Source organism: Gambusia affinis, linkage group LG04, assembly GCF_019740435.1.
Source record: "Gambusia affinis linkage group LG04, SWU_Gaff_1.0, whole genome shotgun sequence".
Lineage (NCBI taxonomy): Eukaryota > Metazoa > Chordata > Actinopteri > Cyprinodontiformes > Poeciliidae > Gambusia > Gambusia affinis.
The window spans coordinates 5,705,681-5,718,305 of NC_057871.1; the positions used below are offsets into that span (position 1 = coordinate 5,705,681).

At 39.1% G+C, this 12,625-nt stretch overlaps 1 protein-coding gene across 11 annotated transcripts in view; it reads left to right on the forward strand.

The window, feature by feature from the left end:
- The window catches only part of LOC122829151 (teneurin-3-like), a 314,256-nt gene that overhangs the window by 293,680 nt on the left and 7,951 nt on the right, over positions 1 to 12,625 (forward strand). For all 11 annotated transcript variants that reach the window (XM_044113478.1, XM_044113472.1, XM_044113474.1 and 8 more), the window contains 10 exons: positions 2,101 to 2,205; positions 2,347 to 2,477; positions 6,744 to 6,913; positions 7,053 to 7,179; positions 9,666 to 9,863; positions 10,216 to 10,275; positions 10,524 to 10,868; positions 11,744 to 11,988; positions 12,074 to 12,255; positions 12,412 to 12,614. In XM_044113478.1, coding sequence (XP_043969413.1) covers positions 2,101 to 2,205; positions 2,347 to 2,477; positions 6,744 to 6,913; positions 7,053 to 7,179; positions 9,666 to 9,863; positions 10,216 to 10,275; positions 10,524 to 10,868; positions 11,744 to 11,988; positions 12,074 to 12,255; positions 12,412 to 12,614 — 1,766 coding nt within the window. The remainder of the gene's footprint in view (positions 1 to 2,100; positions 2,206 to 2,346; positions 2,478 to 6,743; positions 6,914 to 7,052; positions 7,180 to 9,665; positions 9,864 to 10,215; positions 10,276 to 10,523; positions 10,869 to 11,743; positions 11,989 to 12,073; positions 12,256 to 12,411; positions 12,615 to 12,625) is intronic.

Genomic DNA, 12,625 nt, shown 5'->3' on the forward strand with positions numbered 1-12,625 from the left:
TACAGAGAGAAGAATCCTGCTTGAGCTGCAAGTCTAGTGGAATCAGAGCAGTTTCTTCCTCAATTTAAATTGTTCTGCTTGTGTATTGTAATCTTGAAGTTAATGCATAATGAGCATCGATACAGTATCATTTTTCTGTGCGAAAGATACTTGCGTATATAGGACTACGATATTGACGTCTCTGTTGAGAGTACCTCCTTCCTATCCTGATTAATTCAAAGTCATGGACAACTAAAGTGTTGCTTTCATCAGTTCACTTACATTTATTTGTGTTTTTTCTGCCACCTACCTACATGCGTAGGTAGGTGGCATCCCATTAGGTCCAGGTGCAGGCCAGCGACGGTAAACAAGCTAATTCAGCTGCTGTACTTAGTCATATTAATGATGCAGTTAACTGCTTGAGAAAACGGAATATGTTGAAACAAGAGGTTCAAAGGTCATTTGCAGACATTTACAGTAAACTGTTGTTTCTATTGGATCACCATGTGCGATAATGTGCTGGGAAATGACTGAGACAATAAAAATATAACCCTACCCCTCCTAATGTCATTTCACATTCTGCAAGATACTTTATGCAAAATTATCCATTTTAATTAACTGAATTACCAAAAAAATCATTTATTTTTTTTATTGTAGAACTTGGAAATGGAAACATATTCAGGTATTTCTCATGACATGTTAAAGTTAGAACTCTGAAGCTCAGCTCACATGAAGTTGCACAGGCATTACATCACACACAAAACACGAGAAATGTTGAAGCAGAAAATATACTTTATTTTGTGTTATTCGATAAAATGATTTTCAAAGAAAAAAAACTGACGAGAGTAAAGTGTTGTGCAAAACCGCCTCAGACTTTTTGATCGACTGTCTCGTAATAATTTCAAGTGGTCTGGATCAATAGTTTTCCAATCTTTCTAAAGTGAGGGTTCTGAAGCTCTTCCAGAGTTTTTCTTTTTGTAATGTATGCAGTGTAAACATTCTTTTTAAAAAGGTTCAAATGGTGCAAAAAAATCAGACAATGATAAGTCACTTTAGAACCTTTTTCCCGTGAAATGTAACATTTATTTTATGTTACATTATATGTTACACTGCAGTAATCCGGTTGTAAAAGTGTTCAATACCAGATTAAAGCAGTTTCGGATCAATTTCAGTTTTCAATCTTTTTTGGTGAAAATCTGTCAGCATCTTGTTTATGGTTTTGGCTATGTGTAGGCTTTTCCATAATTTTCATTTCTTTCTTTGCACTGAGTTGAAAAATGTTGAAAAATGAAGTCTCTCTTTATTTCCAGCTTTCCGTCAGGTAACTAGAGATTTTGGGACAAATTAACTTGAATTTGTAACTAGTCATAACTTTAACGTTGAAAAAATGTTATAAGAAAAAAAAACCCAGAGGATAAGATTTCCAGAATCAAGCTCCTTGATAGGAAAATGTAAAGATTTACTGTTAAGACTTTTCCACTTGACTTGCACTGAGTCATAAAAACCAGGTTGCATTCTTGTCAGTATATATTTATTTTAGTGTGAGAATTCCAGTACACTGTTACCAAGCCAAAATGTTTTTATATTAATTAAACGGAACCAAAAAAATCAATAGTAAATGACTGATGTGAGAGCTGAAAAACAGAGTGGAAATGCAGTGAGAGTGAATGGAGAGTGAAAAGGCCAAATGCAATGGTTAGCCAGGCCTTTGTTTAATCAAGTTATTTTATTCTGTTTGCTGTATTGTTGCATAGATCTAGCAGGGTGTATATTTAGTCAAAGATAAAAGAGTGCTGTCAGCCACTCTGTGTCCTGCTTGCACAAGCTGCCATTAGTCCTGTGGGAGGCTGAGAGGAACATAATTGAAAAAGGCTGAAGGATGTTAAACCTTCTCTCTGCTCCATTAGCAGGTTCAAACACTTCGCCCAGAGATGAATTGTTTCTCACCTTGCTTTGTCTCCTTTCTGTCTTTTAGCTGCTCTTTCCCTCCCTGCTTTTCGTTTTCCTCCCTTTATCCTCATTTCAGTTCATGATTGATATCTTCTTCAGTAAATCCTTTGAATGTTGCAATGTAACGGCGTATTGATAACTGCATCTCTTGCTTGTACTTGTGTCATGCAGACCAGCTTCGAAACAGCTATCAAGTGGGTAATGACCATTCACTCAGGGTCATCTATGCTAATGGGATGGACACACACTATCAGACCGAGCCACATATACTGGCAGGTAGGTTTAAATTATTTACCATATCCTGTAGCTAATGTTGTGCATTGATGAAGGAAATACTTGTCCCTCTTTCTCAAAGCCTTCACCAGTCGGCATATTGCAGTGTCTGTAAACCCCAGATGTCTTCTAATGTCTCTTTAGGAGCTGCTAACCCTACGATCGCCCGGCGTAACATGACCCTGCCAGGAGAGAACGGCCAGAACTTAGTAGAGTGGAGGTTTAGGAAGGAGCAGACCCGAGGAAAAGTCATTGTGTTTGGGAGAAAGCTGAGGGTGAGTACTCTTCAGCTACAGATGTTGACTATGGATAGTGATAGACCACGATTTCTTTAACAGCAGAAAGCCGAAGGGTGATTGGTGATCGATTGTTTTCTGGATTATAAGTCACTCCAGAGTGGGGTTAGACAATATGGCTGAAAAACATATCCCAATGTAAGTGTTTCATATTAGTCAATATTGATAGTTACAGATTTGTTTTTTGATTTAAATATCTCAAAAATACTGTCAAACTGGTGTCAAACTAACTTTTTATGGTTTTCACTCCACACCATTGCTTTATATTTTTACACAATTATGAGACAAAACATGAAACTGCTGCTGCACAATTTTCTCAATAGTTTTTTTTTATGTAACCATTGAGTGAGTGAGTTAGTTGATGAAATTTCCCCAGAAGTTATTGCAATAAACTGTAATATTGCTAATTTGAAACTATTTTTATATAATGTAATGGTAATGATATAATAACAAGCCTAGTGAGACGTTGAGTGTCTAAAGCCTTTCCTCTGCCTACATCTCCCAGAAATCTGTGTTGTTCTGGACCCGAGTTCTGTGAAATATTTTACATTTTTATCAGACATATTACCTACTGACACTGATCACGTGTCTTTTGTGATTTATATTGTTAGTGATTTATTGTCCAGTCCTACTGCAGTTCTGACTCACTGATGTCTGTGCTCTGAATCAGCCTGGTCAGAGGAGAGGATGGAGAACGTGTTCAGGTTATGGTCATGCTGAGGTCTTTGGCTGCAGAAACTGGACAATATCATGTTGCTGTTATAAAATAAAATCGAAATAGTCTGGAGCTTTGAGCATTTTTATAATACTTTATTCCTATAGTAAAAGAAATGACTTTAAAAAATGATAGGACACGGGTAGAAGAAGAAAGCAGGCAGGGCAGATTGGCTTTGAGCCATTCTCACCTGCTCATGTACGTAAAAATGTCATGGCAGCTCCTAAAAATTAATTATGAAGTAACACTGCAGATAATATTGGTAACAAAGTGGGCATGAAAAAAGTACTAAGAAAAAGATTCCCCCAGCATGTCAAATTCATGTGTCATAATTCATTTTATCACATTTCTCTTAATTTATACTCCCACAGATATATTATTATCATATTCTTGTAAGAATGAGGGAAAAAAGGTTATGCCATCCATGTATTATGCAGCTTGTATACCTGCAGGCTCTACAAGTGGCTGCTGAGAGCTGCAGCACACCGGATTGGAGGATGGGTTGACAGGGTCATATTGATGCCCACAGGCAATTTACCAGTTCACACTTTAAAATTTTTACACTGTTGGAGGGAGAGCGCAGGAACGCTCTGCTCACAGCACGACCAAAGCCGTCTGTGAGAAGAAAAATCAAAATTCTTGCTTTTGGACAACAGAGCATAGCTTTTATTATTTATCTTATTTGTGTCATCATCTATAGTAAGAGTGTGCAGATGGGAATACATTCATGACCCCAGTAATGAGACAATCACCTGCTTCGTTTTTGCTCTGGGAAGTATTTGGATGTGTTTGGTATCTGTGTGGCCTCTATTTTCTGGGGTCAGAGAAGCAACTCCTTGTAAGTTTATTTAAAAATAGTTTTAGAAATCCTAAACAAATAAACTCTGTCTAGGTGAGGAAGGGTTTTTCCAGGATACCAGTGAAGCTAGGCTAGAGGTTTATTTAGTGATTTGATTTAAAAAAAGAAATAGATGTCTGCAAGGTCTTGTCAAATTGTCATAAAAACAGCTAATGTGAGAATCTATGTTAAATTGTTTAGTTGCAACTAGGAAAAAATACTTTTTCCTTTTTATCCCAAAGGGAAATAAATGTTGTCGTAATCCAAGAATAACAACAGCATCCACAACCACGTTAAAGAGAGGTTGTGAATGGTGATGCAATAGCAGCTAGTGTGGCAAAGAATCTGAAGAAGCTTCTGACTGGAGACTGCCGATGTACGATAGTCATGCTAGCAGCTCATTATCCAGACAACAGAGACAATATTTCACAGAAGCTTTTTCTGGATGACAAGCTCTGCTAATCCACCTCATTTGCTTTTGCCGCTTCTCTTTAAATCTCTGTCTGGCCTTTTGGTTAGAAAGCTGGACAGTTGGAGTCCTGGATATGATCCTGGCTAATTACGATCAATGGAAGAGACGGTTTGAGCATCCTTTTTCTCTTCTCTGTATCCATGAAGCCTCCCTTTTTACCTCGTCTGGGAGTAGGGGTCATAGTTCAGGTATTTTTTGAACTTTTGAGATGCTCGTCCGCTTCTACCTGTTGTAAATGTTCCACACAGTTACGCATCATAGCAACTCTCCCGAAAGTAAAAAAAGTAAGAGCAAAACACATTCCAGCTGTACTGCATCCAAAACCACAGGGTATAAAATAGCAATGTCTCAGCCAAAAAACACATGGACAAAATCCTATAAAACATTAATGGCACAATTTTACCAGAATTTTGTTAATACACTGGAAAATGCTGGAACACGAGGCTCACCACAGTGAAGCTGGTCTTAGGTCAACATGGACAGAGAAGGTACCAACCACCAATATCCCTGTTTTTAGCTCACATGAAATTAAAGCAGCAAACATTGTTTATCTCTGGAAAAAAGCTTTATGGTCGGAAGAGACCAATATTTACATGTTTAGCAACTAGACCAATGTTTGGAGCACTGTGGTGGTTCCAGCACGCTGATGGTTCAGTTTCACTGCCAATGTAACTGGTGCATTGCACATAAGAGTGCAGAATACCTCCAGATTCTTCAGGTTGACCTCAAATTAATAGCTGGATGGATAAGATGTGGATTCACAGCAATGAAATGTCTTAAACAGTCCTCTTACTCCGATTTTAATTGATCAATATTTGGAAGAGTTGCCAACACAGACTCAATGGTTTTGTTCACTTCCTCCACTCCCAACGCTAAACTACAGCCATAGGCAGACTACAATAACCGGGCAAAAAAATCAATGTCATCGTTTGTTTGGCTGGAGAAATAGCACTCAATCGGAGAAATCCCTCAGAGAACATTGAAGGGAAATGAGAATTGAGTGAAATTGCATAGAAGGCAATGGCCAGGCTAGACCTGACTCCAACCCATTGTAAATTTATTGGTCTACGGCTGAGACTGTGGCTTTTATTCAGCTGTGCTGTGTTTCATCCAAGTGGCTCCTGGCCAGTGTTCCAATATCTTCCTCATCCCCCTTTAATTCACCTCACTGATTTTAACTGGTCCTAATTCACAAATGAATGAGTAGCTTGAATGAAAAGGTGAGAAATTGGACCCTTGGACATCTTCCAGCCAGACTCTCTGTTTAATGAAAGAGGTCTGTAAGCGATTGATTGGCCGGTTTGCAATGTTTGTCATTGCTTCAAGGATCTATAAGGTGAGCTTAGCTGCAGATCTGGGCCATCTGTCTTCATAAATTGGATTTTAACTGCACATCATTTAGATGGTGATTAAGCCTGGCTTGTTGGTACAGGGATGTTACTAGATTTTATGGCTGTCAAATCAGAGATTTGTTTTAGTTCATTGGTTGTGGTACCGACATTCAGATGAACAGTTAAATTTTAGGACATTACAAGTTAAATTCATTAGCTATTTTTTTTTCTTCTTTCTCTAACACTTTTGTTAGATGTATTATAGATTAAAGGGGACATATCATACAAACTTCACATTTTGCATCTTTTTCTACTCCCATTTGGATCTCTACTGCTTCTAGAAACAAGTGCTTAAAAATTCACCCAGTCAGTTATTGGCAATAAGGTAATGTTTTTTTGGTGTCTGGAAAATTAGGCATTTCCAAAACCTTTCGAATATAATGTCACAAATCAGCAGGCGCTCCCCCTCACCTGGCAACCTCAGTGGTTTACAATGAGCTGTTAGTTTTTATAGTCAGTGTTTCACACACTGACTATAAAATGTTAGCTGTTTTTGTGTAATAAACACCGACAGTGTAGAATCTACTGAGGTTTTTTTTATATATCCTGATAAATAAATCTCTGCATTCAAATAAAAGGTGAACTTTCTCATTGCATTGCGTGTGTGCATGTTTGTATATGATCGTAACGAACAGCGTGAGAAACCTGCAGACGAATAATACAGGAAGCATAAGGAACCAGCAATAGAAGATAAATCTGGATATTAGAACAGTTTCACTGTTGATAGACGATCACAAAACACAGCCCTGACTGTTTTCTGTGTCACAATGCAAAAGCATTTTATAAAAGATCAGTCCCTTATTGCTTATTTGTCTCCTCTCACATCCAGGTAAACGGAAGGAACTTGCTGTCTGTGGATTATGATCGCACACTGCGAACGGAGAAGGTTTATGATGACCACAGAAAGTTCCTGTTAAAGATCATCTATGACACGCAGGGCCACCCATCATTGTGGATCCCCAGCAGCAAACTGCTCTCGGTTAACCTGACATACTCCAGGTAAACACATCTGTGCTGGAAAAGGGGTTATTGTTCTCATCTGATCTACAGGTTAAATTATCCACCAGATTTAACTGCAACCTTTTAGCTGTAATTCTGTGAAATGTGAAACTGACTGGGTGTGTTTGTGTGTGTTCAGCACGGGACAGGTGACCGGCCTCCAGAGGGGTCCAACCACAGAGAAGTGGGAGTATGACAATCAAGGAAGAATCATTTCTCGAGTCTTTGCTGATGGAAAGATATGGAGCTACACGTATCTCGATAAGGTAGGAAACAGGAAAAATCTTTTACAGACAGGCATGCATTCAACTTTCTTTCTTACTGGGTCAGGTGTTCAAACATTTCCAACACAAAACAAATCTGTACTGCGTCAAGAATCATGGTATCATCCTTTTCTCTTTTTTTCAACAATATCATGGTTTCTTTTATTTAGGAGTATTGTTCCTGTAAACTGACTGGTTTTCTGGACTTGATTCTTAATCATGGATACATTCTAGACTGCTCCATTCAGTTAAAACCAAATTAGATGTTTGGAAATATTGTCTTGTTAGACTTCCCAGCTGTGTCCATCTTTCAACTGTCTAGCCTGGGATTTGAGAAGAAAATTAAATACTTTAATGGAAGTCCTCCATTATCATTATTCCTGTCACTTTAAGCAATGAAACGGCATCAGTAGCTGCCAATTTGTGCAAAAATCTTTTCTATATTCTTCTAATGTCGATAATTTTTTTGGAATTGCAGTGTTTTCATTAAATAAGAAATGGAATAAAATTACATGTGAACAAGTCTGTTCCTGCAATAAGTCATTATAAATCATGGCAGTAATGGCTGTAAACACTAACATGAGAAATATTGACGTTACATCCATGGTACTAGCGCTCATCAGCCATTAGAGGAGCTGCTGGCGACTTATTCAGGCATTAGCTCAACAAGACCCTTCTACTTTCAGTGGCTACATATATACATGCAGCATATTAGTGACACTGTAGTCAGTAATTTTACATAAAAGCCATAGATTCAACACTTTTAAATGTCAAATTGAACATTTCATGAACTGTGTGATACTGAAAAAGCTCTGGTGGATCCAGCTGCACATACAGACTGCTGTGACTCATGTGATGCACAAATGTTTTTCCATTGCAGTTTTAAGAAGTACACAAGGTGTGATATGGATGGAAGTTTTTTCGAAATTGCTGTGTTCCTATTTGGCAAATTTATTTTTGGAATTCAAATTTGCACAATTTTATGATCAGTGGAAACAGAGCTGGTGTCAGCGAACCAGCATCATCGCTTGATTTAACAGTTGGTACAGTTTTCTGAGGTTTTGAAAGCCTTACCTTGTCTTCTCCAAGCATTCTTTATGTAATGTTATTCCATATGAATCAATGTTTGTCTCATAACGTTTCTCCAAAAGGTAACTAGCTTGGTTCAGTGGGTAGCTGCAAAGTTTTTACCAACCAAGAAGAAAGTTTCTATCTGCAGTAAATGTGCGGTAAAACATACTTCACTTTAGAGTGGAGAAACCTGTGTTCAAGCTGCTTTTAGTTCATGCCAGGCTTGAGCTTAAGTGGCTTCACAGTTGTTCCTGATCAATGTATTTTCATCTGAGAGAGGCAGTATATGCATGGAATAGTTTGAACTGATGATGTTGTGATCTGCAGCGGCAATGGTTGCAAAAGAAACTTTAACGGAAATCCACATCTTCTGCTTAAAAAGAAACTGAGTAAGTGGAGAAAATTTTAATTAAACTTCTGCACCAAGTTTGTCTTTTTTAAGACTGATTTAAGTACTATCTCTCAAAATTATTCCACAGAACTTTTCAAATTCATTTTTATGCAATCATCCAGAAAAAGAACCGCATGATGATGGAAACGCAGGATAGAGTAGCAAGTATCATGTAGGAAGGTGCTCTGTAATTCTGAGTCTGCTAGTATTTTCCAAGGAATCTGTGCACTTACAAAGGACGGCAAAAAGCATGAAATGAGTGATTGTAGAAAGGCGGTGAGTAAAGTAAAGGAAACTAAGAACCAAGAAAATATCTTGTCCTCAAATAAAAGAAACTATTGATGTCAGGAAAGCAAGGCTGACAGAGAGAAGAGAGTAAAAGAAGAAGAGACCATTAAAAAGTGAGTGGCTTTGAAAAACATCTCTAAGGGAGCTTAGGAGGGAGCAAAAAAACAAACAGTGTGAGGAGAAAGAGGACAGGGAGGAGGGGAATGAATCCAACACGTCTGCTGTGTGTGTTAGCCTAGTACTGGCCTGACACTCTGAACGGCACCTGGCCTTGTTTGTGTGGGGATACAGAAGGCGAATGATTGATAGCAATGGAAAGACAGACAGACTGACAGAGGTACAACGGTGAGACAAGACTCCAGGGATGCCAGGAGCTTAGGATGTTAGAAAGAGGTGGAGGCCAGGGGAGAAGAACAACAGAGGGCTAAAAATTAGAATCACAGAAAGGCAAAAGATGCAGCAGACCATGAAATATGTCCTCTACGAGGAAGTGTCTCTTGTATTAACGTGAATCTGGATAAGAAAACATCTCAAAGTGTTTAATATAAACTGAATATCTTCTGAATAATTTTCAGTCAGTTTCTTTATTCCTTTGTTCACATTCATCTTTCATTGGCTTGATTAAAGTAATTGAATCTGTAGCTGTCTTGCTCTGACCGACAAAAAAAAAGGTGTCACACTCTCCCTAAGCTTTGTGTCCTGTTTGTAACATTCTGCTGTCGTCTCCTCTCTTTGACAGTCTATGGTGTTACTGCTGCACAGCCAGCATCAGTACATCTTCGACTACGACTCAGGGAGCCGTCTATCAGCAGTCACCATGCCCAGTGTGGCTCGGCACACCATGCAGACCATAAGATCTGTGGGATACTACAGGAACCTGTACACCCCCCCGGAGAGCAACGCTTCTGTTACTGTGGATTACTCTGAGGAGGGGCAGGTGTGTGGCTTTTAATCAAACTGAAATTTTTAAGGAATAAAAATCTATAAAATATGTTTTCCATTTGTATTCACTCTACTAAGTCTTAGTTTTCACAATTTTCTTTGTATTAAATATTGCAAACTATTTGTTTGCGTTGGTCAATCACATAAAATCTTAATGAAATAAATTAAGGTTTTGTAGATGTAGTATTACAGAATGCGTAGAAGTTTAAAGATGTTGAGGCTACAGGCGTGTGGCTCTTTCTGATTGGCCCCAACAGATCATTCACTATTAACCTGGAACAAACTCCCAGAGAAGTGCAAAACTGCTGAAACACTGATTTTTCCTGTCCATATCTTTCTATGTCCAGCTCCTCAGAGTGGCTCATCTAGGAACCGGCCGACGGATTCTGTACAAATATCGCAGACAAGTATATGGCTTCATTTTTATTGTTGATTATCTGAAGCTCATGTCATGAAATATATTATAACCACTTCATGTGTAGTTTTAAAGTTCACCTAACCAACACTGCTGAATGTCTCATGACAGGAAGATTTCTGTTAGGCAGCATTTGTGTTGGCATAAAAACAATCACCAAGGACTTCATTGAAAAACACGTGCTTATGATACGTGACAATTCCATAATGGCAATACTTATGGTCGTATTTGTCTCCTCAGAATAAACTGGCAGAGATCCTTTATGACTCAACGCGGGTCAGCTTCACGTACGACGAGACCGCTGGCGTGCTCAAAACCGTCAACCTCCAAAGCGAAGGCTTCATCTGCTCCATCCGCTACCGGCAAATCGGCCCGCTGGTCGACCGGCAAATTTTCCGCTTCAGCGAGGACGGGATGGTGAATGCACGGTTCGACTATACCTACGACAACAGCTTCAGGGTCACCAGCATGCAGGCTGTGATCAATGAGACGCCGCTGCCTATTGATCTGTACCAGTTTGATGATATCTCTGGGAAAGTGGAGCAGTTTGGGAAGTTTGGAGTTATCTACTATGATATCAATCAGGTAAGAGACGAGTCATTTCAATAGATTTAACCAGTAGTGAGAAAAAGTAGGTCTTCATGTTGTTCTTGCAGTGATGAACCAAAATATGTAGAGCGTTGAAAATTAGAAGATAGAAAGCAGAAAGAATATTATAAATAAGAGTTGGCTATGAGGCTTTATAGTATTTCATATTGATGAGTAGTTTTGTGTAAATACATACTATTCTTAATCTTATTGGGTCAACCTTACAAATCTAAACATTGAATTGGTTCATTTAAGTCTCTTCCATGGCCACGGGTGCAAATGGAGCAGCTGCCCCGCCATTTTTAAAAGTTAGCTAGAAAATTGTAAAGGCAGAATCATAAGTTTACAAAAGTGTGTAATGGAAATGTCTAAAAATATCTTGACATGTTGTAATAACTTGTTCAAGCATTTTGCATCTTAAGACTTATTCAACAAACTTATGCTTAATTGTTTTGTTTGAGCCTTGTATGATGCATTTTGATCAACATGATATAATCAATTGAAAATGTAGGAAAACGCAGATAATCGTACATAATGACATTATGGACCAAAGCCTTTGCAACTTGCTCAATGGAATCAGAAACTGCTATATTTTATGCGCACAAGTGACGCATTGAGGTGAAGATTGAAAGAGTAGTTTGGAGAATTTCAATTCTGTTCTGAGAAATGCACCAGAGCAACTGAGAAAAACTGTTATGCTAATACTGAATTCCTCTTGACATAAATCAGATGAAACACGGCAGAACATTTTTGGAAGTGTCTGTTACTTCACACTACTCCTAAAATCAGCACCCACAGGCTGTTTTCAAACTAAATCCAGCCGTAAGCTCTGTGTGTCGCTGATGGAAATCAATGTTTGCTTCCTGTTTCAGATCATCTCCACGGCAGTGATGACCTACACCAAGCACTTTGACCAACACGGCCGGATCAAGGAGATCCAATATGAGATTTTCAGGTCACTCATGTACTGGATCACCATTCAGTACGACAACATGGGCAGGGTCACCAAGCGCGAGATCAAGATCGGACCCTTTGCCAACACAACCAAATATGGTTATGAGTATGACGTTGATGGACAGCTGCAGACAGTCTCTCTCAATGAGAAGTTAATATGGAGGTGGGATTTATTTCATGGAACTACTGTTTGAAGAAAAACTTCTGGGTTGATGTGACAGGTTGACGGTTTAATGCCGGCTTTGCAGGTTTAACTATGACCTGAATGGAAACCTACACTTACTGAACCCGGGCAACAGCGGCCGTCTGACGCCGCTACGCTACGATCTGAGGGACAGAATCACTCGTCTGGGAGACGTTCAGTACAAAATGGACGAAGATGGATTCCTGAGACAGAGAGGAACTGAGATATTTGAGTACAACTCCAAAGGTGGGAATTATCATGCAAACACACTGAACATGACAGAGCAGAGAACAGATTTACATCCTTGTAAAACTATCTGCTCTAGAACAAATCTAGGTTTATATTGCAGAGCAAGCTTTTTGCAACAGCGATGTCATAACTTGTTCTTTTGTTTGATTTCAGGTCTTTTAGTTCGTGTTTACAGTAAAGCTGCCAGCTGGACCATCCAGTACCGTTATGACGGCTTGGGTCGGCGTGTGGCATCCCGGAACAGTATGGGCCAGCACCTGCAGTTCTTCTATGCTGACCTGAACTATCCCACCAGGATCACCCACGTCTACAACCACTCCAGCTCTGAGATCACCTCTTTCTACTACGACCTGCAGGTAGCTGCCAT